This window comes from Halichoerus grypus, chromosome 6, assembly GCF_964656455.1.
Source record: "Halichoerus grypus chromosome 6, mHalGry1.hap1.1, whole genome shotgun sequence".
Classification (NCBI taxonomy): domain Eukaryota; kingdom Metazoa; phylum Chordata; class Mammalia; order Carnivora; family Phocidae; genus Halichoerus; species Halichoerus grypus.
Genome location: NC_135717.1, coordinates 107,353,499 through 107,381,038, shown reverse-complemented (window position 1 = coordinate 107,381,038; position 27,540 = coordinate 107,353,499). Strand labels below are relative to the sequence as shown.

General features: G+C 38.4%; 1 protein-coding gene across 1 annotated transcript in view; it reads left to right on the top strand.

Moving 5' to 3' along the window:
* The window catches only part of SLC2A13 (solute carrier family 2 member 13), a 362,649-nt gene that overhangs the window by 231,440 nt on the left and 103,669 nt on the right, over positions 1-27,540 (top strand). The window contains exons 5-6 of the mRNA XM_078075885.1: positions 18,544-18,707; positions 27,333-27,453. Coding sequence (XP_077932011.1) covers positions 18,544-18,707; positions 27,333-27,453 — 285 coding nt within the window. The remainder of the gene's footprint in view (positions 1-18,543; positions 18,708-27,332; positions 27,454-27,540) is intronic.

Below are 27,540 nucleotides of genomic sequence, written 5' to 3'. Positions count from 1 at the left end.
CCAAGTACATCTTCGAAGCCAGCAATGATGAGTTGAGTCCTCACATCACATCGCTGACCTCCTTCATAGTCCCATCGCCCTCTGACTGTTTTGCCTCACTATTTCACTTTTGTAAGACTCTTTTGACTGTGTTGGGCCCACCTGAATAATCCATGCTAATCTGCCTATCTCAGAGTCAACTGATTAGCAACCTTAATTCCATCTGCAACCTTAATTTTCCTTTGCCATGTAAAATAGCATATTCACAGAGTCTGGGGATTAGGACATGGACCTCTTTGGGAGGCCATTACGCTGCCAGCCACAGTGTAGTTTTATTTTTTTCAGTTTTATAAATAATATAAATTGTATAATAATGATGATGCTCTAGGGAACTTTCTACTACATGAATCTTTAGTTACATCTCTGTGTTTTAAAGGAAAACGGATGGCCACCTTTTTTGCTGTAAGTTGAATTATCTGCTTCTTTATTAAATAGAACTCCAGATTTTATATACTACTTAATATTTGTCTGCTGAGGACTGAAAGAGTGATCCAGACATATATTACTTCATATTAGTGACTGGGGTTATTTTTCAGATTGTAGAGTTCCTACTCACCGGGAGCAATTTTAAGTTAAGGTTGCTATGTAGAAATACAAAATATTGGCCAGAGACAAATGAGAAGTGGAAGCTGATAAATATATGAAGAATGATACTTATTTCTCAGCTGAAATAATCATGTGGGATTTTTGTAAAGCATTGAATAAGAACAAATGAGGTTTTAGACAAAGTAAGATTTCTTTCACCACTAAGTATGAACTCTGCCTGAACTCACTTCAAGTGTATAGTGTGTATGAGTATCCTATATACATTCACATTCTGATAATTATAAAATATAGAGTAACTTGTCAGAGTGTAAGACTGTACATACTTATAGTAATGTACCTTACAATTTCTCATTCAATGTAAAAACACAAGAATCTGCAAATACGTTAAATGCTGAGAGAAATATATCACATCCTGAGAGAATAAAGTAATCATTTAGAAATATGTAGTGAAAAATTTAGCAACAAATATGAAATTGATAATTCTAATGTGGGTTTTGAATCGGTAATATATAAATGATCTGCAGAAAGATAGACTAGGCCTAACATACTTTAGAATGACGTGGTATGCTATAACATGAGCTGGGGTCTGGTTTGCGTTTAGCAAGAATAAGAACATTCCCTTCCTCTGGTTTATGTTTGTAAATATTTCTAAAACCACAGTATCACAGCTAAGTTATATTGTTCAGTGTAGGGAGAGTTTTCATTTTAATTAATCCCTATTGGTGTTTTTGAAAAGTAAATACTTTATTTAGAAAGGAAATGGGTCAGTATTTATGGCTATTTGAAATCCTGGAATAATTTTAATTTTTTTTTTTTTTTCCAGATTTAAGCAGATCATAGCCATATGAGTCAGGTTGTAAAGTTAAGTCCTATCAGTTATTAGTATCGTAAAATTTCAATTCTAGGGATTCTAAATGGAAGAAAATACTGTATTTACAAAAGGATCTCTATGGTGACTAACTTCTGTGCTGGGGTGTTCTGTGAACATATACAAAGTATGAGCGAAGAATGATCCCCAAGTTAGTTCGGTGGCCTCTGGCAATTCTCTGCTGTCTGGTAAAGGGTGACTATTCAAAAGCATTAAGTTTTGCATGTTGTCCTGAATTGTAAGTACCTTAGTAAGTTGTATGTTTTAAGTGACAAACCTAGAATGGTTAAATACGTAAGCATTTTCTCCCATGAACTAACTAGACAAGCAGCAGAACTTGGGCATTTGAGGCAGCCTGGCTGGATGGCATTGCCACTTCTCTGGGAGAACATGGGTCCCCCAAGGGTGTTTGCTATGTCAGCCCAATCAGTTCATCATTGGGGACTCCCCAGATCAGGCCATAAGAGTTTCTAAGCATTCCGTCACAAGACTGAGAGTGGGGCACAGAGATAGAGTACAAAGAGGAGTAAACTACTTTGGGGAGGTTCCTGAAATTAGAATCAATAGCGTTGTTGATCAGCAATCTGTTCACACCACTTCCTTCCAGCTTCTGCCTTATTTAATTGGTAAGGGGAAGGAGCACAGAAGAAGGGCCTCAGGAACAAGAACAAAAACTATTTCTTGGCTCCAAATTTATGCTCTTTCCTCTCTGAACCAGTGTGTCTTCTTCTAAACTTCTGTGTCTTCCTTGCCAAGTAGAAAGAACTTCTAGAAATTAAAAGAAAGAAAGAAAGAGGAAGAAAGAAGAGGAGAGGAGAGGAAAAAGAAAGGAAAAAGAAAAAAGATTTAGCCTAAAATGTAACAGCTTTAGGAATTTGACCAGCTTGTGCATCCTATACATGTTGCCTGGGGGAGGCAGCGCTATCAGGCATGTGATGGACTAGGGTTGGGGTACGCCAGACCAGGACCCCACCCCAGCCCCTTCTAGTGTTGGAGTAGATTATCAAGATGAGACAGCCAGTGTAGACCCTTGAGCCAGAGCCTGGCAATTGGAGGCTCCCCACTCCTCCCCAGGGCTTGGAATGTGCATTCCACTTGCCTTCCCCACTCCCAGAAGCTGCCCCAAGGATACACCCTTGAGATAGAAATGTGGTGTTGAGGCTGTTTGGACTGGGTACATGTCTGAACCCAGTTAGGCCTCTATATAAAATTTTTTTTTTTTTTTTTTTTAAAGATTTTATTTATTTATTTGAGAGAGAGGGAGAATGAGAGACAGAGAGCATGAGAGGGGGGAGGGTCAGAGGGAGAAGCAGACTCCCTGCCAAGCAGGGAGCCCGATGCGGGACTCGATCCCGGGACTCCAGGATCATGACCTGAGCCGAAGGCAGTCGCTCAACCAACTGAGCCACCCAGGCGCCCCTCTATATAAAATTTTAAGATTCTAGTGGGCAGGTGTGGAGAACTAGTCATCTTGCAGCCACCCAAAATAGGCTTCATACGTTCCCCTATTCATTAAAAATGGGGCCCCAGTTTCAAATTACACCCAGGAAGCCTTGAGGAGCTTGCAAACCAACAATTTCTTTTCTTTTCTTTTTTTTTTTTTAAGATTTTATTTATTTATTTGTCACACAGAGAGAGAGAGTGAGGGCAGGAACACAAGCAGGGGGAGTGGGAGAGGGAGAAGTAGGCTTCCCGCTAAGCCGGGAGCCCAGTGCGGGGCTCGATCCCAGGATCCTGGGTTCATGACCTGAGCCGAAGGCAGACGCTTAACAACTGAGCCACCCAGGCACCCGCAAACCAACCATTTCTAAAGATGTTCTTTCTGTTATTTATATTCCCCTGTGATTCTGCTCTTTAAATTTATTTTAATCCATTCTAGAGCTCACAGTGGAGAGTTGAGTTTGCTATGAGCCTCTGAGACAGACTGGTGCTCTATATCCCCTTTAGGGGAGAGCACACTTCAGAGATACCCCTTGTAACAGCTGGCTGCCTTTCCATCAGCCCATCTCTGGAGGTTTCTTTCTAACTAAATGCTGTTTTATGATTTTTATATTTTGTGAATTTCACTACTGATGACAACTTATTTAACAGCAAAAGTGCTACACTAAACGAAAGACTTTAGCTATAGACAATGAAAATACTTTTTATGCAGAGACAAAAGATACGTAGTGTGGTAAATGTGAGTAAGGGTTTATGTTTTGCCCTGTATGCAGAATGAATACACCGAGTAAGAATTTCCCTAATGGCTTATTTGGAATCCTGAGTATGTATAAGAATGGAATGTAGAGCTTTTATGTTGAGTTAATTACACTGTAAAAATGCTTAGCGTTGACTTTTCTCAGGTTTGCATTTTCATAAGGTGTTTGTGATGATTAACATGAGCAAAACCTATCTGGACACTGCTTAGCATAGAGTAATTACTCTATAGATGGTATTTCTGCCATTCCTCTTTTATCAGGAGATGAGAGTTCTGCCATCAATTCCAACTTTCAAATTGAGTTTCACAGACTCAGAAAATGTTCAATAAATGTTAGCCATTACTCTTGTTGTTTTTCCATTCTGTATTTTCTTATAAAGCAGGCTTAGTGTTTTCATCATAAGAAACAAGAAGTGAAAGGGGCATTTTAGGAATATAATTCTACACGCATAAAGGAAAGTAGAGAATTAAGACAGGGCAATCAATTTAAACAAAAATGTTTAACTCAAAATATTTTTCTAATTCGGGTTTTTCAGAATTAGCGAGATGATTCAGTGCTTCTCTGTAGTATCCGAGAATTAACATGAATGTCTTTCATGTATTATTCCCTCAATAAATGTATGCTGACTCTTTATAATTGCTTTCCTTCTTCAGGTCCTATTTCATGTGTATACGTAGGCAGAATTTTTCTTTGTCATGTGTGAAAGGTCCTGCAGTGTCACTGAAAATGGAGCACGTATGTCCTGGTGCTGCCTACATGCACTGGAACCAAGTGTAGTTTTCGGGGTTTCCATTTGAACATCAAAGGACATGGTGGTGTCACTGTGCCTACATCAAGTCAGCAGCCTTATTTACTATTTAATAATACATTGGCGTGGCAGGCCTCTCTTTGCAGTCTTTTTTGCTCAGGGCTGTTAACAGCTCAACTAGTTCCTCTGCTGTTAAAAAATTGATTAGCTTTCTTTCCCCAATATTTGGAAAAGGATAAATAAGATTTATTCATGTTACTTCGAAAGACTGTATTCACTTCAGCCCTTCCTTCCTGCAGAAACAGTTTGAGGGCTTCATTGAAGGTATGGAGAGGCAATAGATACAATAAACTTTAAATTTAGTGATTTAGGCAATAGAGCAAAATAGGAAAAGATGATTCCTGCACAAGGAACTTGCTGTATAATAGTGTCTGTGTGAACTAGGTCACAAAGCCTGTCTTGTTCAAAGTGGTCTTGGAAACCCCCCCCCCCCCACACACACACACACACACACGTTAGTATCTCTTGAAATGACTCAGAATCCTGGCTGGGTGGGTGGGGATGGTAGGGGCTGAGTGGGTGGGGATGAGCAGAGAGCATGGACAAGTGGGAATCTTGCATTTTTTACCATCTCCTGATGATTCTTAGTCACAGTAAAATTTGAGAATCCTGTTGCTCTTAATGTTTTAGCAGCCAATAAAAAAAAAGGGCAGACATGTCTTGTTACATGATTCAGTGTCCCTAAAATAGAAACCAATCAATTGCCGTAGGGAAGCTCAAGAATTTCTCTCTGAGTGCTTTGGTGGTAATATAATATCCATTCATATTAATCTACCATTTCATAGAAAGTTTGTTGTAATCATCTAAACTCATAGGTATTGGCTTTGATGTCTCCAACAGTTAAGTCATGGCGTATAATTGCTTCATCCATCTATAGCAGGGGAGAGAGGGAAATAGGAATTATCTTTATACTTCTTATCTGTTAGATGATGCAATCAAGTAGGATTACTTAGACACCTTGCTCATAGTATTGTGTTCTCCTTCCCTGCTTATTCTTGTTCTACAAGGAGATGAAATCATCATTTAGAGAGTCAAAGAATGAGCATATGAGGGAATGTCAATGATCATTCTGGGTGTGGTTCTTAGTCTTTGAGACCTGAGCAATTCTGTTTACAGCATCCTGTTCCTCCAGTGTGCCTACTGCCACTCACTTCTTTGTCCTCATGTACACCGGTGGATGGCGCTCCTTTTCCACTTACCATGGATCCCCTGCATCAAAGGCTTACCTAAATGTAGTCACAAATCATTGCCCTCTCCTATGAAATCAAGATCTAGAATTTCCTTCCTGGCCACAACATCCATCCCTGCCATTGCAGTTTTTTCTAGTCAGTGAACCAAACAGGTATTTGTCATCCTGATTATGACTTACAGTCCCTCAAGCCCTTTCCGGTTCTTTTTGTGCCTGATCCTTGAGCTGGTTTCGAATGCTCTCCCTGACTAACCCCTGTGGTAGCTAGCATCGTAAAGTTCTTGCCTCTTTGTAATTTTTCAATCCTGGAATATGGGTAGTAGTAATATGGTTAATTGGGATCACTAATTAATTATTTAGACTGTAAGTGGAGTTAATCAATACCTTTATATTCCATTAGCACTTTACTCTTACTGCTCTTTACTAACTTGGCCCATAGAGGTGTAATTTTTAGGGGGATGGTGGTCTCCTTCCGTGGAAATAGAGACACTGCCCTCCCCAGACAGTCCCAGGTACTACTGGTATTTTTATCTCCCACTGTGTCTGGCACATAAGAGGCCCTGAATAAATGTATTTTAACTGCATATAATTGAGACATTTGGCCATTATATACTTTTCATTAAAATATTTATTACTATTACCATGTTTAAATATTTTTTGAATTGAGAGAGTAAACCAAGTATTTACTAGTGGTGTATTTGTACTGTTTTGGATACCGAGAGGTAAAAAACATGGATTATTTCATTTAAGAAAATATTAAGTTTGGCAAAGGAAAAAAGTATCTTTCTCTGAAGACAAACACATATATTAGTTGCTCATGATTATTTCATGTTTGTTTTATTTAAAATAATATTGAATTTAGTTCACAGAGTTGGAGGCTTATGGTGCCTGAATACGGTGTATGATGTGTTCGATATACCAAAATTTAACACCTTAAACAAAACTTTTAAATAATGTGTGCTTACTATAGAAAATTGGAAACATATAAAGAAGAACAGGCACCTGAAATCTTACCACCTGTAGCGTGTCTTAACATTTTGGTGTATTCATTTGTCTTATTAATTTTAATAGTTGAGTTTCTACCCTCTAAATAATTTTGCTTTTTTCCTTTTTCAATTCATCTTGTATGCTCTTGATCTGTTTTCCCAGTCTGATTCCACAGAGATTCAGAATTATAAATAATGTGCATAAAACTACATATCTTTGCATAATCCCAGTTTTGTGTGACCATGCTCTAAAGTGTTGCTTTTATATAGATTAAAAGTTTTCACAAACTTTTGCTTACAAACAAACCTTGGACTCCATTGCAGCATAAAATAAAGTACTGCTTTGTTCCTTTTTGATAGTGCCAAGAGCAGTGTTTTCATAAAGTAAATGCTGTGACCTGCCCCTTTTTCACACTCAGGCTCTTAAGCTTCCTGAGAGGAATTTTAAATAGACTATTTCCTTTTTTCCTCTTGTTGCTTTAATGAGGTATTAGATGAACACAATTTGGAACTAGAGAGATAAGAAATGATGGGAAAAAAGACTAGCTTGTATCATTGTTTGACTGAAAAATCTCACAGGTCATATACAGTCAATTTTTAATATTCTCTTCCCCAGCCATGAGGGTACTTGGGAACTCAGGACTGGCCTGTAAGGTAGAAAGGATTATAGCTGAATCCAGAAAGCATGAGGAATATGTTAAAACTAAATCCTTCAGGACACAACCTTCTACCCTTCCCTCTCACCTTACCCCAAAGACTTTATTTCTTTAAACCCTCTGGATTTTTTAAATACCTTATTATGAACATTTATTATAATTATTTAAGAGATTAAAATTTAGTTGAGCTGTACTAAAAACCACTGCATTATATGCTTTTTTAAGGTTGCGTTTTTTGGTATATGAATTATACAGATAACCAAGATGTCGGAAATGGACTTCAGGGTAACAGTATGAAGACAATAGCTAGAATGGAGAAATCGATTAATGGAAACATAGTCTCTAAGGGCAGAAAGCTGAAATAGCAGAACTTAAAAATGCTATCAATGAGATCCAATCTAATCTAGATAATCTAACAGCTAGGGTAAATGAGGCAGAAGAGCGAATAAGTGACCTGGAAGACAATATAATAGATAAAAAGGGAAAAGAGGAGGCCAGGGAAAAACAACTCAGAATCCATGAAAATAGAATCAGAGAAGTAAGTGACACCATGAAGCGTTCCAATGTCAGAATAATTGGAATCCCGGAGGGAGTGGAGAGAGAGAGAGGACTAGAAGATGTATTTGAGCAAATCGTAGCTGAGAACTTCCCTAATATGGGGAATGAAACAAACATTCGAGTCCTAGAGGCAGAGAGAACCCCTCCCAAGATCAAGGAAAACAGGCCAACACCCCGGCATGTAATAGTAAAACTTGCAAATCTTAGAACCAAGGAAACCATCTTAAGGGCAGTTAGGGGGAAGAGATTCCTTACGTACAGAGGGAAGAACATCAGAATAACGTCAGACCTATCCACAGAGACCTGGCAAGCCAGAAAGGCCTGGCAAGACATATTCAGGGTACTAAATGAGAAGAACATGCAGCCAAGAATACTTTATCCGGCAAGGCTGTCATTTAGAATGGATGGAGAGATGCAGAGCTTCCAAGACCGGCAGAAACTGAAAGAGTATGTGACCACTAAGCCGGCCCTGCAAGAAATATTAAGGGGGGAGGGTTCTATAAAAGGAGAAAGACCCCAAGAGTGATATACAACAGAAATTTACAGAGACAGTCTATAGAAACAAGGACTTCACAGGCAACATGCTGACAATAAATTCATATCTTTCAATAATCACTCTCAACGTGAATGGCCTAAATGTTCCCGTAAAACGGCACAGAGTTGCAGATTGGATAAAAAGACAGGACCCATCCATGTGCTGTCTACAAGAGACTCATTTTGAACCTAAAGATACATCCAGACTGAAAGTGAAGGGATGGAGATCCATCTTCCATGCCAACGGACCTCAAAAGAAAGCTGCGGTAGCAATTCTTATATCAGACAAATTAGATTTTAAGCTAAAGGCTGTAGTTAGAGACACAGAAGGACACTATATCATTCTTAAAGGGTCTATCCAACAAGAAGATCTAACAGTTGTAAATATCTACGCCCCCAACATGGGAGCAGCCAACTACATAAGCCAACTGTTAACCAAAATAAAGAGTCATAATGATAATAACATGTTAATTGTAGGAGACCTCAATACTCCACTCTCAGCAATAGACAGATCATCTAAGCAGGAAATCAACAAAGAAACAAGAGCTTTGACTGACACACTGGACCAGATGGACCTCATAGGTATATACAGAACATTCTACCCTAAAACAACAGAGTACTCATTCTTCTCGAGCGCACATGAAACTTCCTCCAGAATAGACCACATACTGGGTTACAAATCAGGTCCCAACCGATACTAAAAGACTGAAATTATTCCCTGCATATTCTCAGACCATAATGCTTTAAAATTGGAACTCAATCACAAGAAAAAATTTGGAAGAAATTCAAACACTTGGAAGCTAAAGACCACTCTGCTCAACCAGGAAATCAAAGAAGAACTTAAACAATTCATGGAAACCAATGAGAACGAAAACACATAGGTCCAAAACCCATGGGATACTGCAAAGGCGGTCCTAAGGGGGAAATACATAGCCATCCAAGCCTCACTCAAAAAAAATAGAAAAATTTCGAATTCACCAACTAACTTTACAGCATAGAGAAGTAGAGAAAAAGCAACAAATGATGCCTACCTAAGCCACGCATTAGGAGAGAAATAATTTAGAGCAGAGATCAATGAATTAGAAAACAGAAACACAGTAGATCAGATTAATGAAACTAGAAGCTGGTTCTTTGAAAGAATTAATAAGATTGATAAACCACTGGCCAGACTTATCCAAAAGAAAACAGAAAGGACCCAAATCAATAAAATTCTCAATATGAATTTTAAACCAAAACCACAGTGAGATACCACCTTATGCCAGTTAGAGTGACAAAAATTAACAAGACAGGAAACAAGTGTTGGCAAGGATATAGAGAAAGGGGAACCTCTTACACTGTTGGTGGGAAGGCAAGCTGGTACAGCCACTCTGGAAAGCAATATGGAGGTTCCTCAAGACGTTAAAAATAGAGCTACCGTATGAGCCAGCAATTGCACTACTGGGTATTTACCCCAGAGGTACAGATATAGTGAAAAGAAGGGGCACATGCACCCCAGTGTTCACAGTAGCAATGTCCACAGCAGCCATACTGTGGAAGGAGCCAAGATGCTGTTCAACAGAAGAATGGTTAAAGAAGATGTGGTCCATATATACAATGGAATATTACTCAGCCATCAGAAGGGATGAATACCCAACTTTTACATCAACATGGATGGAACTGGAGGGGATTATGCTAAGTGAAATAAGTCAAGCAGAGAAAGACAATTATCATATGGTTTCACTCGTATGTGGAACATAAGGAATAGCTCAGAGGACCACAGGGGAAGTGAAGGAAAACTGCATGGGAAGAAATCAGAGAGGGAGACAAACTATGAGAGACTCTGGGCTCTGGGAAACAAACTGAGGGTTACAGAAGGGAGGGGGAAACCAGGTGGTGGGTATTAAGGAGGGCACGTGTGGTGATGAGCACTGGGTGCTATATGCAACTAATGAATTGTTGGACACTACGTCAAAAACTAATGTACTGTATGTTGACTAATTGAACATAATTAAAGAATTGAAAAAATGAAAAATAAAATAAGGCGAAAGAAAAAAAAAACAATAGTCTACTCCATCCATTCATTTAAATAAGCATTTACTAAGTGTCAAAAGAAATAGTCATAAGCTGGCTTTGTCAGTTGCAAAAGTAAATCACATGCAGACTGTTTTTTGCGGAGTTTATGGTCTAACAGAGGAAATAAAATGTATATTGAAGTAAGTCTAATAGCAGAAGGAAAGTTGTGTGTGTTGTAAGAGAAGTGTTGACAAAATGCTGAGGAAAAGCAGAAGATTGATAATTCCAGAAGCAATATTGAAGAAGGAATCTAGATAAGATAAGAAATGTTTGAGTGCTAATCAAGTTTTCATGGATTAATGTAGAACTGATCCAGTAGGTTGGTAGATTTGATGGTGGTAAAATAAAAAAAGTAGCTCTCTGATTGCTCACACTTTCCCAGTGAATATTAGGCAAGATTTCACCTGAGGCTGGATAGATTGGGACACTAGAAGGAAAGGCGGTCGGGGGGCCTGGGTGGCTCAGTTGGTTAAGTGTCTGACTTCCTTTGGCTCAGGTCATGACCCCAGCATCCTGGGATCAAGCCCTGCTTCAGGCTCCCTCCTCAGTGGGGAGTCTGCTTCTCCTTCCCCCTGCTCTTGCGCATGCTCTCCCTCTCTCCCTCCCTCTCTCTCTACCCCCCTCAAAAAAAAATTAAATTAAAAAAAAAAAAAGGAGGTGCCATGAAGTCATCCTTTGCAGAGCTCTAGCATGTGCATCTTAGGGAATTCCCAAGTTCACGAATCGAATTCAAATTGTGTTTGTCTAGAGCCTTTCAGCTGCTAGGTATAAATGCAGAGTAGAAGAATAATTGGGTATAAGTAAGCACAGTTGGTGTTTATGACATGGATATGATAAAGGGGGAACAGACCAGGGAATTGGAGAATGGTGAAAAGAACATGATTGTTATAATGGTTTGGGGAACTATATTTTCAAGGCAGTGTCAGCATTACTTGGAAACTTGGTGGAAATGCAAATTCTTGGTCCTAGACCTACTGAATCAGAAACTCAGGGTGGGGTCCAGTGCTCTGTTTTAACAGGCCCTCCAGGTGATTCTGTAGCACATCTGGACCTGAGAAGCACTGGTTTGGGAAATCTAAATGGATGGAGACATTAAGTACAATTATGGGAAAGGAGCAGAAATGGGTGATGATAGATAACTAAAAAGAGGAAAGTGTGTGCATGGCTCAGCTTCTCCATGAAAGTAGAAGAATTCAAGTGAGCCGTGAGGGTGGGCAGTGCTGAGAGACTAGGTGAGAGACTAAGATCCTTGAAGGATTTCAGAAGTGGAGCAGGTAGGAGACTCAGGTGATGTCTGGGTGGTCCATGTTGAGGCTACTCTCACCAAGAATCATGACACAGAGGTAGAAGTGGAGAAGAACACTGCCAAGCAGGTACAGACGTCACCATTGAATGAGGAGTGACCAGAAAGTAGGCGGCATTGAAGAAGGAAGGTTAGGGGATAGTCTAGCTAACCTCTTTGTTCCTGTCATCTCTCTAGCTCCTCAGGCCTCCTCAAGTATATAGGATGTAAGAGAACAACAGCCAGGATCCCACATCCAAGTTGTAAGAAGGTGGTGCCCTCATGTCCAGACTTCGTTCATGGGGCACAGGGAGAGCATGGGAGGGCAGGGACAAGAGGAAGATTGAGGCAGATCAGTGAATGTACAGGTTAGTGTGGAAGTAAATGACCAGGTGGAAACGGCTGACCTGAATCTCTTGGACTCTTGCTTGTTGCTGAAATAAGCAGGTGTGTGAGACATGACGGAGCAAGGTGAAAGCCCCGGCATCTGATGGGATGAGGGTCAGCACTTGTTTAGTTACCTGACAAAGACGGCTATGAGGAAATGATGTATATATACCTTCAACATTTTATTTTTAGTTGTACGATATTTACTTATATCCACTGCTTGAAATTCCAGGTTGTTTCTCTTGCATAAATCACACTTGATATTTTTACCTATGGAATCCAGCTTTTAGGTTCCTTTCACACAGAACAAGAGCTGAAAGATACTTGAGAAGAAACCTAAGGGCAAAATCTTCTAGACTTTTACATTTTATCCCCGACTGTTTATAGTTGTGTTGCCCACACAGTTGGGTTTTTTTTTTTTTTTTTGTAATAACTCACCTTTATTCACTCTTTCCAAAGCATACAGTTTTGTTTTTAATACCTCTTTTTTAAGCATCTGATGTTCCATTGCTTTTTGTATTATTTGATTACATAATATAATGGGCATAAACAGGATTGGGGAAAAAACACACCTGATTTGATTTACATACAGCTCAACAGATGGGAGACGCATGCCTGCATGAAGTCCCACATGTTCATTTTCCTGTAGGCATATGTTTTATAGAAAGAATAGGTTAATCTGACAAATTGCTGAATTGCAAGTCAGAATAGAGAGCTTCTATCATTATTCTTAGTGTTGCTTAGAGCAAAGTCAATGATCTGGCTGAGTTGGGTGGGTGAGACATGAGGACAACTCTCCTGAAGTTTCCAGAGGTTTGAAGCCAGGGTGAAGGAATTGGTGGTCTCTGAGATGGAAAGTAGGTCACAGTGGGAACACTGAGGGTCTATAGAATCTCTTTTAACTTTCTTTAACACATTTTTACTTTGTTCTTCTCCAAACACTCATGACATAATTTAAATTATGAAAAATGCTTTGTAAAATATTAAATGTGATTAATAATTACACTTTCTGAGGATCATTATGATTTTGGATTATTGTTTGATTTAAGCATAGTATGGTATAATGTGTTAGCTCAGAATACATGTATGATATACATGAAATCCTAATTTCTACTTTTCTAACTTCTATTTTTTGCTTTATGGCTTGCACCTGATAATATAGAAAGCTAATTTTTTACTGTACAAAGTACGTAAGATAGGTTTGAAAATCTTAATCATTTTTTAAACAGTTTTTAAGATGTTTGTATTTAGGCGAAACATTTTTTTCTTAAAGCTATCGGTGTGTTTTCCATAGTTATCCATGTTTTTAACTGTATAAATACCATCCCAGTGGGAAAATAATTTTTTTTTTCAGTTAAAATAACATATTTTATTAGAATGGTATTTTAAATTCTGTAGTCAGTGGACTTTGCCATATGATACAAATATATTTATAATACAGAACTAGAAGAGCCAAACAATATAACTTAGCTAATAAGAATCTTCCAGGCCTTACAGTCAATCGGCTGTGCTCCATAAGTTCCCATCTTCTCATTATCTTCTCATTTAGCTTGGTCTTTATCACAAGTGTGAAAATAACCCACAAGTTTGTTGAGTAAGACAAGGCTCACAGATAACCGAATTTGGAAGCTATCTGCAGCGCTGGAAGGAGTATATTCCACATCTGTTTTATTCGGGAAGTTAAAGTCTCTATAGTTTCATACCAGAAAAAGTTTGTCTTTATTATGAACTGATACGTTTTGTTTTGTCAGACGGTTAAAACTATTGTTTACTACTCTGCTTTGGCTACCGGGAATCTTAGGGCTAGCCTGTCGTTACTATGTGGCCACAGTTTTTATATAATCATCTTCATCATCTACCTCTCTTACCAGTCTTTTTGTTTTAAGGATTCTATCATGTGTTTTATATTATAAATATACTTAATTCCCTTTTGAAACTCGGTGGTAGATAAATTCAATAAACTCAACAACTATTGAGTACTTACTTTTTACGTTGTTAAGTCTGTTGACCTGGCAATAGTGAAACAGACAGGTATGGCTTTAAGTAGTTGGAAAAAAAAAATTTTTTTTTTTCAGAAATCCTTAGAAAATGCTTTGTTTAAATATAGCATAAAGGAAAATAATATATGTATTTTGCTAAGCGTGTAAAGTGCACGTTTATTCTTTTATTGGTAGTTTAAAGTCCTCATTAAGATAGATGGCCATTATCAAAGCCTAGATGTTTTCTAGAACTATTCTGTTTTATTCAGAGTTAAAATCCAGTGGGTCTCAAATAATCTCTGAGATAACAGTGCACAGAGAGTCCAGCCGTTTCTGTTCTTAGATGTCCACAGAGAGCTGTGAAGCTGGTCTTCTGTGAGAACACACTGCCCTCAGGCCTTTCAGCTTCACTCTGGGGACGAGCTGGTATGTGTGAGGTGACCAAAGGTTGCCCAGGGAGTCCTTGAAAAAGATGACAGTTCGTCTGATAGGTACTGTAAAATGATTTTGAAAAGAGAAGGCATCCCTACTTTAGTCTAAAAGGAAAGAAAGCCTTTTTTGGTTGTTCATAGTGTTCTTTTATGAAGAAGACTCTTATGCTTTGTGCAACTTTTAAACAAACACCGAGTCCCTTGAACATTCAGACTACTACCAAAAGGCTTCGAAGGTTGTAAACACAAACGGTAGTCCATTCCGCGAGTGGTTGGCCAGTGCACCATTTACAAAAACCTTGGAATTCACACATTTTAAAATGTAAATTCAATGTATCTTTTCACCACGACCTGACTGAAAAACTAGGTTCATGAATTATTCTGCCCTAGATATGTCATCCCCTGCCCTGTGAAAGAGAATCCAGTTATTGCCTGAATTTTTCTGGAACCGATTGCCCTTTAACTGAATGTCCTTGTCTTTTCCTTCTAATTGATGGCCTTTTGCTTATTTTACTGCTTATTAACACTTTTATTGTGTGTGATATGCAGAATGATGCCCTCCCCCTCCACACCAAAGATGTACATATCCTAGTCCCCACAACCTATGAACATGTTACATTACATGGCAAAGGGAAGTTAGGTTGCAGATTGAATTACATCTGTTAATCATTTTACCTTAAAACGGGGAGATTATTCTGGATTATCCAAGTTGCCCCAGTGTATTCACAAAGGTCCTTAAATGTAGAAGACAAGTGATGTGACATGACAGACACTTGACCACTTTCCCTGGCTTGGGGTTGAGGAGGGCCTCCGACCCCCCCACCCCCCCGCAACCCCCACCCCCGAGCCTGGGAACATGGAGACTTCTAAAGCCTGGGAAAGGCAAAGAAACCTGTTTTCCCTTGAGCTTCCAGAAAGGAATGGCCTCCTGACACCTTTGATTTTTAACACCCAGTGAAATTCATGTCAGATTTCTGACTTACAGAACTGTTAGACAGTATATTTTTGTTGATTTAAGCCACTAACCCTGTGGTCATTTGTTATGGCAACAATAAAAACAAGTCCATTTACCAGTGTTCCAAGAAAGGGAGAATGAAGATCAAACTCTAGGTACTCCGTCCAGGAAAAGATTTAGTGTAATGTTGAAGTTGCAGTGCTTGCTGGCAAGGAGATAAAAGGCCATCAGTGAATTTCAGCACCCTGCCCTCATTGCTTCCCATTAATGCAGAAAATTTACAGGTGCCTGTTGCCAGTGTAATGACCTGAAATACACTTCAAAACACTATACCTTTGTTTCAGTCAGCCTCCAGGCTGCCTGCTTGGCTATCATTGGAGTGAGCTTTTCATGAAACAGATTTAATTATGTTATTTCTCTTTAAAGTCCATTGTATGATTTTCCATTGTCTAGAGAAAAAAGCCCACACATACAGCTTGGCAGTCAAGGTCCCTCGACAACAGAAGCTTTGCTGCAGCCTGTCATACTTCTCCCTCTTATGCACCTTGTGTTAACCAAGGTAAAGTACTTAGGTTCTGTGAGTCTGGCTTAGTGTTTGGCGCTTTTATTCTTCCTGCATTTCATTTTCTCTACCACCAGTGTCCTCCCAGATCTTCACACTGGCTGGCAATTCCCTATGAATTCTTTGAGACTCAAACGAAACATTAAATTCCCTGGAAAATCAAGGAACATACCACATCAAATAAAATTGTTTGGTCTGTCCTTTATGTCACATTATGACTTGTGTACACTGTGATTTTAAAATTATTTCCATTTCATTCTGTTTCATTCTGTGAGTTTCTTGAAGATAGCAAGTAGGTCTAATAATATATTTATGGGATCTGAGTAACTCACATAGCTTTTATACAGTAGGTACTCAGTAAATAAATATGAAGTGAACAAATGATTATGTTACCTGACCTGGCCAACCTACCACAGAGATATCATTAGAATGCAGATTTTGGATTCCCAGGCCAGGCTTTTGTTGTATTCTGCCAATAAAACTTAAGTATTACAAAAAAACTTTTTTTAATACCTAGGGAACATTTTCATTTTAAGTAAAATTTTGATACTGACCAGCTTACTTTGTTTGATACCATTTCCCCTTCTTTATCCCTTAATTTAACACTTGGAATTTCATGATTTTATTGTTATCAAAATGAAAACATGAAAATAGTTTCTCTGTCTTGTTTAGTTTCTTTTCATGGATCTAATTGCAAGAACTATTTTGTGTGTTGGGGCGTCTGGGTGGCTCAGTCAGTTAAGCATCTGCCTTCGGCTTAGGTCATGATCTCAGGGCCCTGGGATAGATCCCCAGAGTCTGCTTATCCCTCCCCTTCCCCCTCTGCTCCTCCCCCCACTCAAGCACTTGCTCTCTCCCTCTCAAATAAATAAAATCTTAAAAAGAATTATTTTGTGTGATGATCTATATTTATTTATTTAAATACTATGAAAATATCAAGAAGACTGAAATGTAATCAAATAGCATGGCAAGTATCAAATTCCTTTGACTTTAAATACTTGAATTTTTCTCTCAGCACTTCTATTTTCTGCCTTTTTAAATTTGTTACATGTTTATTTCTCAGTGGTTACAGGTCTGACCTTGCTGCGCAAGTCTTTATGAAATTGAAAATGTGTATGATAGAGCTTGGAAACTATAAACCCTATTCAGAAGGAATGAATTATTTTCATAACTTTTATTACCACTTTACACTGTGACTGCAAAATGTTCACAATTTTCATGATGATGGGAATAATTCCACTGGGGATTTCTCTTTTTTACAACTGCTGTCAGAATTCAGAATCTTAAAATGGTTGGCATAATTTTTAGTGTGATCAGTAAAACACATCCTTCATGTTACGTAATAATTTATGTTTGGTTTACTACTTTTAAAAAGGAAAACACTTTTTATTAAGATGAATGAGTGCGTTGGTGTTATTGCTTTATGTTAGAAGATCATCATTAATTTAGTAAATGAAGGCCATTGATAAATCATTGAAACGTAAATGTATTTAAAACAGATTTTTATTTTTGAAATACTATGAAAATGTTGATAAATATTTGGAAACTGTAGATTGTAGCTACAGACATATCCAGCTTGACTGAACATTGCTGGGATGCCCACTCTCTGATCTGGATAAGCTAACATGTTTTAGAATGGCTCAGAAGCTAGGGAAAGCCATGGTTCAGAATGTCTTCAGGATTTGAATTCTGTCACATTTCTTAGGTGACTCACCAGGAGTATTTTGCTTCCTTTGTTTTAAGGACAGCTTTAAAGTAATCTTCTGATTTAGCTACTGATATTTTCATCAGAAAAGAAATGTCCTGTAAGAAACCTGTCTTCTTTAAATGTATCAGAGATATCCCCTATTATGCATCAACAAATTGGCATTATGGTTTTTTTAGAGCTAGTCTCCAGGGAAGTCATTTAGAACAAAAATGAGTCTATAGAGCCTTATCATGTAGATTGTGCTAGAGATTATACTTTTCTAGAAAACACAAAACCATTCTCATGCACATCAGGTCAGTTTCTCATCGCCTTACAAAATGCCAAATAAGTGGACACATTCTCACTCCTCTTTAAAGAGGTTCCTTCTACCTGACATCTGCCATTGTATCACACTTTCCTTATTGTGTGCAGTGTCTATTTATTCTTTTAAGTACATAAATGTACAATGTACGATGACTTCTAATTCGTTCCATGGACTTGGAGCTTATCCTTGATTAGTGTAGTAGGTTTTAGTGAAACAACTCGCTGCCCTGTCCCTAGCTGCAGAGTACCTTTCACTTTTAAAGCCTTCAGCCCTCTATCCACTCGCTTGAGTATCTTTTCTTGATTATACAAAGTTCAAAATTTATCTGAACAGAGTCTCAGTGTTGTGATCCTCTGAATACTTTGCATGAATTCCCATGCTGACTCGATGCCATTACTGTAGCTACTCGTGGTCTTTTTAGGTTGACTGTATTTCTCTCCAGGAACAATTCTGTTTCTTTGAATAACTGTCAGCAACGATTGTGTGATTCTCTGCTCGCAGGTACTACAGTGCGACCATCCTGCAGATGTCTGGTGTGGAGGATGATAGACTTGCAATATGGCTGGCTTCAGTGACAGCCTTCACAAATTTCATCTTCACGCTTGTGGGAGTCTGGCTTGTCGAGAAAGTGGGCCGCAGGAAGCTCACCTTTGGGAGCTTAGCAGGTAGGTGACTGGATGGAGAAGTCAATTACAAACTTCTCTCTAATGATGACAAGTTCACCTTCCAAAATAAAATACCAGTTCCACTTATGATATTCTCTTAGCCAAATAATAGAGTTCTTCTAGACAAAACGTTTTTTATTTTTTATTTTTTTATTTTTTTTATTTTTTTTTAAAGATTTTATTTATTTATTTGACAGAGAGAGACACAGCGAGAGAGGGAACACAAGCAGGGGGAGTGGGAGAGGGAGAAGCAGGCTTCCCGCAGAGCAAGGAGCCCGATGCGGGGCTCGATCCCAGGACCTGAGCCGAAGGCAGACGCTTAACGACTGAGCCACCCAGGCGCCCCTAGACAAAACGTTTTTTAAAAAAGAAGTGAATGTTATGATATGTAACTAGAATGTGACTAGAAACTGGAATTGTAAGAACAATTTGAATCTACCGAGGGTAACATTCTGCTGTTGTTATTTTTGAGTTCTGCTCAAAGGTACAAAAGTGAAAAGAATTAATTGGTTTTTGTTCTTCTTTGAAAAATTTGATATTCATAAACTCACTTTTCAACACGTTTTATTTTTAAGTTTGGTATAATATGGAAGTAAATTTGGGGCATTTTTTTCTTCAGAGCTCTTTCAACAGTAGAATATTAGAACTCTGTAATTTCTTCACAAAGCAGCGACAGACTCTTTTTGTGTTTGAACCAGGCTCAAATTCTAAGGTAAATTCTGGTTGGTGAAGTGTGTTTTCTATAATAGCTAAGTAAGACAAAACTTTTCTCACTTTCAAGTATCTTTTGTCTTTAAATTCTGACATTTCATTATTTATTTCTCTGTTTCACTTGACAGAATGAGACCCACCTTTGCCATTGTCTTCACATGTTCACCATATAATTTTCTTATCTTTTTCATATCTACAGATTCCTAATTATCAATTAGCTGTCTTCTAATAGCTCCTTTATAAGTTTAATTCGAGTAAGAATTCATTTTTCCATTAAAATGTAACGTTTCCAGGCTGGCATGAACTGAATTCTATTTTCACCAAATTATACCTTAAGACATTGATCTAATAGCACTGCTTCCGGCACTTGTCCCAGATTTTAATGAGAAAATACATTCTGAGTTCCAAACTCAGTTATTTGGAACACAGAGTCTCTCCCACCCCTTCCTCCAGAAGGAAGAGTGGAATGCTTCCACCCTCTGTTCTTGCCTAAGCAGTGGATGGACTTGAGTCTGATAATATAAGTTGAACTGAGGGGAAGGTGAGCAGAGATTGTCTGATTAAGAGGCAAAGGTAATTTCAACAGCCAAGGTACACAGGGAAGCAGGAGGGTAAGTGAGGAAAGGGGAGGGACAAGGAGGCTAAAAACCATTCATTCATACACTTGTTGAAGAAACCAGAAGTGTTTTGTCTGGAAAAAAAGACTAAAGGGTTACCCAGTAGATACCTAATTCTAGCAGATGGTAGATGTCATGAGGGCATTATTTTTACTTAATATGGGAAATAGAGTCTTAATAATCAGAACTATCCAACAGTGAATTGGGCTGCCTCATTAGGATGGTAAACTCTCAACAAAAGGGTAGATGACCATCAGGTAGTGTTGTACCAAAAAATAAATTCCTACAGTTGGCTAGAAATTGGGTTTGCTGATTCCTGAGGTGCAGTTCAACCCTAAGAAGAGGTAATAGCTGCTTTAAACATTTTTAAATGGATACCTACCCTTCCTTTTGAACGGGGCCTCTGTATATTGCTACCTTTTAAGAGGTCTGTTTTTTAAATAGAATTTCAGGTCTTCTTAAATTTGGGATTTGGCTTTTGAGAGCTGAGGAAAACATTTTTTCTAGTAGTCTAGTCCCTTTATTTGTTGTATTCCAAGAGACACTTTCTCATCAGTTCTGAAGGTTTTTAAGGCATTGCAGATCTAGAACCATACTGCTTGGGTTTGAATTTTCTGACTTTAGGCAAGTTTCCATTTTCTCATTAGTAAAAAGCAATTCATTCTAGTCCCTACTTCATAGGGTTATGAAGAGGACTGAACACATTTATACACATAAAGCATTTAAAACTCTTCCTGACACAGATAATAAGGTGCCTAGCAGATCTTAGCTACCACAGCATTATTGCTGACAGAGTGGTTCCTTGTCGTTTTAACCATAATGTGAAATCAACTTGCATCCCCAGAATCCAGGAACTTTCCTGAACTCTTCTAGCCGATGTCATGTTTCACCTCTCAGTGTAGGTGCTCTGCTCCCAGGATTTCCAGAGCCCATCCGTGGCTGTTAAAGAGAAAGGATTAAGACAATTACCTGGGAGGACAGTACCCAGAGATTTCAGGGACTGCTTTTTATGAGCAACCTGGCGGCACTTTTCTTTCCTGCCTTGTTTTCTTTTCAGCCAAAACCACCAACACCCCAGCTGTGCACACTGCTAAAACCATGCAGTCATTGCTCTAGAATGAAGGAGATCTTCCATCATGTAGACACCTGAGTTCCTTGTTATGTGGCCAATTAAAGTGATGATGTAGATATTACAGTGGTTTAGGAGGGAAAAGGCCTACTTTCTTGTCACAGGTCTCCTCTTTTACGTGTACATATAGATGCAGTTCTGGTTTTTAACTGACTTAATAGGGTCCCAGTTTACCATAATGACCAATGGAAGCTTACACATTCGGTAGAAAACATGCTGTTCAACAGCCTTGCTAGTGGATGAGTATTACCCTTCCAGGAGATGTTCATTTCACTTTCTGATGCCAAATGATTCTGGGTTAGTTAGTTATTTCAATGTTTTTGTTTTTGTGTAGGTATCAATATTATGATAGTGCTATAAGTATTAGAATACTGTTCTGCTTAAAATTTCTTAAAAGCCTTTGGTCCGGTTTTGTCCCCCTTTTTATGTTTTTATTATGATTTATCTTATGATACTGGGGTAAATTACGGGGAAAAGTCATATCAAAATAATTTTTGAATAGGTATTCATTCTTTAAAAATTACTACAAATAAACTATGTGTATCTAGACCTGGACAAAACTACTCTTTATACAAAGAAATATAAAATATATAGTCCATGAATAATTTTAAATGGAGGACATTCTGTGGTGTTCTGACTTTTAATAATTTTTTAAAGAATTTATTTATTTGAGAGAGAGCAAGCAACGGAGAGAGCAGGAGGAGGGGCAGAGGGAGAGGGAGAGAGTCTCAAGCAGACTCCCAACTGAGCAGGGAGCCTGACACAGGGCTCAATCCCATGACCGTGAGACCACGACCTGAGCCAAAGTCAAGAGTCAGATGTTAACCAACTGAGCCACCCAGGCACCCCAGTGACTTTTAATATTTTTAAAGCTTGCTTAGAAAACTGGTCTTTCTCATAAATATTACACATTTAAAGACAGCCTCTTGATTCTTCTAATAGAATAAGGTCTATATCTACATAAGTTTATTGTAACTAATCAGAAAACCAGAACACTGTGTCATTTTTCCCCAAAACAGCACTCTTTTTGTGTTTGAACCAGGCTCAAATTCTAAGGTAAATTCTGGTTATTTTTGAGTTCTGCTTCCCCTCTAGAACCCTCAGTTTGTTTCTCAGAGTCCATAGTCTCTCATGGTTCGTCTCCCCCTCCGATTTCCCCCCTTCATTTTTCCCTTCCTGCTATCTTTTTTTTTTTTTTTTTAAACATATAATGTATTATTAGTTTCAGAGGTACAGGTCTGTGATTCATCAGTCTTACACAATTCACAGCACTCACCATAGCACATACCCTCCCCAATATCTATCTCCCAGCCACCCCATCCCTCCCACCCCCCACCACTCCAGCAACCCTCAGTTTGTTTCCTGAGATTAAGAATTCCTCATATCACTGAGGACATATGATACATGTCTTTCTCTGATTGACTTACTTCGCTCAGCATAATACCCTCCAGTTCCATCTGCATCGTTGCAAATGGCAAGATTTCATTCCTTTTGATGGCTGTATAATATTCCATGGTATATATATACCACATCTTCTTTATCCATTCATCTGTCGATGGACATCTTGGCTCTTTCCATAGTTTGGCTATTATGGACATTGCTGCTCTAAACATCAGGGTGCACATACCCCTTCGCATCCCTATATTTGTATCTTTGGGGTAAATACTCAGTAGTGCAATTGCTGGGTCGTATGGTAGCTCTATTTTCAACTTTTTGAGGAACCTCCATACTGTTTTCCAGAGTGGCTGCACCAGCTTGCTTTCCCACCAACAGTGTAGGAGGGTTCCCCTTTCTCTGCATCCCTGCCAGCAGCTGTCATTTCCTGACTTGTTAATTTTAGCCATTCTGACTGGTGTGAGGTGGTATCTCATTGAGGTTTTGATTTGGATTTCCCTGATGCCGAGCAATGTTGAGCACTTTTTCATGTGTCTGTTGGCCATTTGGATGTCTTCGTTGGAAAAATGTCTGTTCGTGTCTTCTGCCCATTTCTTGATTGGATCATTTGTTCTTTGGATGTTGAGTTTGATAAGTTCTTTATAGATTTTGGGTACTAGCCCTTTATCTGTCATTTGCAAATATCTTCTCCCATTCTGTCGGTTGTCTTTTGGTTTTGTTGACTGTTTCTTTTGCTGTGCAAAAGCTTTTTATCTTGATGAAGTCCCATTAGTTCATTTTTGCCCTTGCTTCCCTTGCCTTTGGCGATGTTTCTAGGAAGAAGTTGCTGCGGCTGAGGTCGAAGAGGTTGCTGCCTGTGTTCTCCTTTAGGATTTTGATGGACTCCTGTCTCACATTTAGGTCTCTCAACCATTTGGAGTCTATTTTTGTGTGTGGTGTAAGGAAATGGTCCAGTTTCATTCTTCTGCATGTGGCTATCCAATTTTCCCAACACCATTTGTTGAAGAGACTGTCTTTTTTCCATTGGACATTCTTTCCTGCTTTGTCAAAGATTAGTTGACCCTAGAGTTGAGGGTCCATTTCTGGGCTCTCTATTCTGTTCCATTGATCTATGTGCCTGTTTTTGTGCCGGGACCATACCATCTTGATGATGACAGCTTTGTAATAGAGCTTGAAGTCCAGAATTGTGATGCCTCCGGCTTTGATTTTCTTTTTCAACATTCCTCTGGCTATTTGCGGTCTTTTCTGGTTCCATACAAATTTTAGGATTATTTGTTCCATTTCTTTGAAAAAAGTGGATGGTATTTTGATAGGGATTGCATTAAATGTGTAGATTGCTCTAGGTAGCATTGACATCTTCACAATATTTGTTCTTCCAATCCATGAGCATGGAACGTTTTTCCATTTCTTTGTGTCTTCCTCCATTTCTTTCATGAGTATTTCATAGTTTTCTGACTACAGATTCTTTGCCTCTTTGGTTAGATTTATTCCTAGGTATCTTATGGTTTTGGGTGCAATTGTAAATAGGATCGACTCCTTAATTTCTCTTTCTTCTGTCTTGTTGTTGGTGTATAGGAATGCCTAAAAGTAACATAGACCAGAAAGAAACACAGACAATATACAGTAACAGTCACCTTATAGGCAATACAATGGCACTAAATTCATATCTTTCAATAGTTACCCTGAATGTAAATGGGCTAAATGCCCCGATCCAAGGCCTTCCTATATTGAACTCAACTCTGGGTTAGAGTAATGATCAGTCGGCAGTAACCATAATAATCTGAACACTAACAGGTGGCTGATAAAACATCTGTAACTTGTTAAAGGAAATAATTCAAGTAGTTTTAAGCTTTAAAGGTATATGGGTATATGACAGGACTAGGTGATCATTTTAAAATTTATTCCATAAATAAAGTCATTTAAGATACCATGCCTTTCCCTTAAGGAGTTTATCATCTTAAAAGTTTATTTTACAAGTTATTATTGGGGCACCTGGGTGGCACAGTCAGTTAAGCATTCAACTCTTAGTTTCGGCTTAGGTCATAATCTTGGGGTTATGAGATGGAGCCCCGCGTCAGGCTCCGTGCTCAGGGAGGAGTCTGCTTAAGACTCAACTCTTCCTCTGCCCTTACCCACCCCACCGCACGTGCTGTCGCACTCTCTCTCTCTCAAATAATAAATAAATCTTTCTAAAAAGAGTTTATTTTACAAATTATATATATCATATATATGTGTGTGTTTGTGTGTATGTATAAAATAAGTTATGCCCAGGCATATGGGATGCCCAATAACCTGGGGAGCTGTTTAAAACTCAGGTATCTGATCCCCATTTTCTGGAGACTCTGAGTCAGAGGTTTATATACATCCCAAGCATTTGCTTCAATAGGAAATCAGGACTGAGAAACACTGCTATATATAATAAAGAATGTAAAGGTGTAATACTGACTTTTAAAGGACTGTCATCCAAAATGCATTAAAATAAAGTAAAATTTGTGCTTAAGAAGGGTTGAATTGCCAGCTTTTCAGGAATTTTGTGCATCCAGAATGGTCAGTTCACCATATTTTGCAGTAAGTTGGACCTTTTTAGAGATGGATGCAAGAGACACATTGTATATACTGCAGAACTCTCGCTAGAATATATACCACATTCTAACCTTATGACCTCAATTGGGTAGTCTTAAGATTTTGTTCTTTTTTTTTTTTTTTTTTTTTTTCAAAAATACTCAATATTACAAAAATCTGTGGCTCTATGGTCCATTCATTAATGCAACCAGTACTTCTAGGGATCTACTGTATGCCAGGCCTTAGAATCGGATGTATGTGAGTATGTGCTAGGCATACTATCTTAGAGTTTATATTTTATCATGAAGACAGGTTATTTAATAAACATTATGAAAGAAACATATCATGTTTCCTTCATATCTTAAAGTATCAAAATTCCCAGATTGAAAAAAATCTTCCCTGCCCCACAACAATATGCCATGGAAGTAATTTGGAGAAATAGGTAAGGACCCAGGTTCTGTGATAGGCAAATTTACAGTAAAATTCAAGGTTTGTTTTGTTTGAAGAGAGAGGGATGATTTTCATAATAAACCTAATATATCTCCTCTCTTTCTAAAAGACTTCTTTTCAGTTTCCCAGTTCAGGGCTCTGATAGTCTTTTCAGAAAAGAAATGCCTCAAATATTCCTAGTTCTGGTTTGAGTTTTAAGCCAGCAAGGGGCAAACAAGCTGGATTTTAGGTTCATGGCTTTTTTGACCCAGTATGGCAAAAACAGACTTCTTATCTCCCCTTCAGGCCTCCCCCTTCCTTCAACTTTTTTCTACAATTTTGAAAGTATGCTGCTGCTTCTTAACGACTATGATAGTACAATAGCATTTTCTAGCATTACCAAAATCCTTAAAATGCATTAGGATATTTAAAATTCGCTGCAGTTCTGCAAGGTATTTTCACTAAGCCCCGTTTTATGGAAGACAAAATTGAAGTTTTGAAAGGTCCTGTGCCTTGCCCGAGATCACAGAAGTCAAGAAATGGCAGAACTGGAATGTAACCACAGCATTTAACTGGACACATCCGCTGCATCTTAAACATACACACCTCAGCCATTATATAATTCCACTGTGCTTGCACAGTGCTTCCCAAAGTTCTCCTTTTATCCATTCATTTAATAATATTTTTGGTCGTATCTTAAATTTACCTCCCAGTTTAATCAATAAAAACTTTGAAATGCCCTCCCTAAATTCCCTATTTTAAACACATTGCCCCATTCAAATTAATTGTACAAATTACTACAATCGTATTTTCTTTCTTCCTATGACTGTGTATCCTCTCAGTGGCTGGAACAATAGTCAGAAATTGGAAAACTTTCTTTTTTACTGTCAGGATGTCTCTCCGGGACTCAAAAGTGAGCCTTTTAAGTGATACACATAATCACTGTTTCTATAATTGAAAGATTCTACTTCCAGACCCCAGCAGGAAAGAAATGAATACATGTGCTAGATCCTTTCTGGCACCTTCAACTCATGAGGAAAGAATGCTACTCCTCTTTAATAAGAAATGTTCTCTCAGCTGCTTTTGAAATGTTCAGTTTGTTCGTTTTTAGTGTACTGATTTGGGACCTTAAACAATGAACGCCGTTAGAACAATTTTCTTGGCAACATGAGCAACACTTGGTGTGAGTCTGTCACCTTTGATACTTCTGACATCTTGGGTACTCAGTCACGCTGGTCGCATTAGTTTATTGTGAGTGAGACTGTCAGCAATCCAAGGTTTTTTTTGTTTGTTTTAAGATTTTTATTTGTCAAAAAGAGAGAAAGAGAGAGAGCACAAGCAGGGGGAGCGGCAGGCAGAGGGAGAAGCAGACTCCCCACTGAGCAAGGAGCCCAGTGTGGGACTTGATCCCAGAACCCCGGGATCATGACCTGAGCTGAAGGCAGGTGCTTCACCAGCTGAGCTACCCAGGCACCCCTGTTTTTGTTTTGTTTTGTTTGTTTGTTTGTTAAGAAAATCATTACCAGTCCTCTGCTTGGCTAGCAAATATATTTGCTTTGAATTTCACTCTTGTCATGTTTCACAGTGAATGTGCTAGTGAGTTTTTTCTGATAATCTTTATATATATTAGGAACTTTTTTTTTTAATAATCCAATGAAAGTAAAAGAATTTTTTTCAGAGGTATGTCTTGCCAAACCCAGTCTGCTTTGAAAAAATGTTGCCAACTATTCTCTGATGTAAAACTTCTTTTTAATTTAATTTTTTTTATTTTTATTTTTTTAGGTACCACTGTAGCACTCCTAGTTCTTGCTTTGGGATTTCTGCTGTCAGCGCAGGTTTCCCCACGCATCACTTTTAAACCAGTAGCTCCATCAGGACAGAACGGTACTTGCACAAGATACAGGTGAGATTTCATAATGGTTCCCCTGCCTTAACCTAACTCTAATAACTTTTTTGTTGGCTTTTAACTTTTCTAAAATTTGAGAGATGA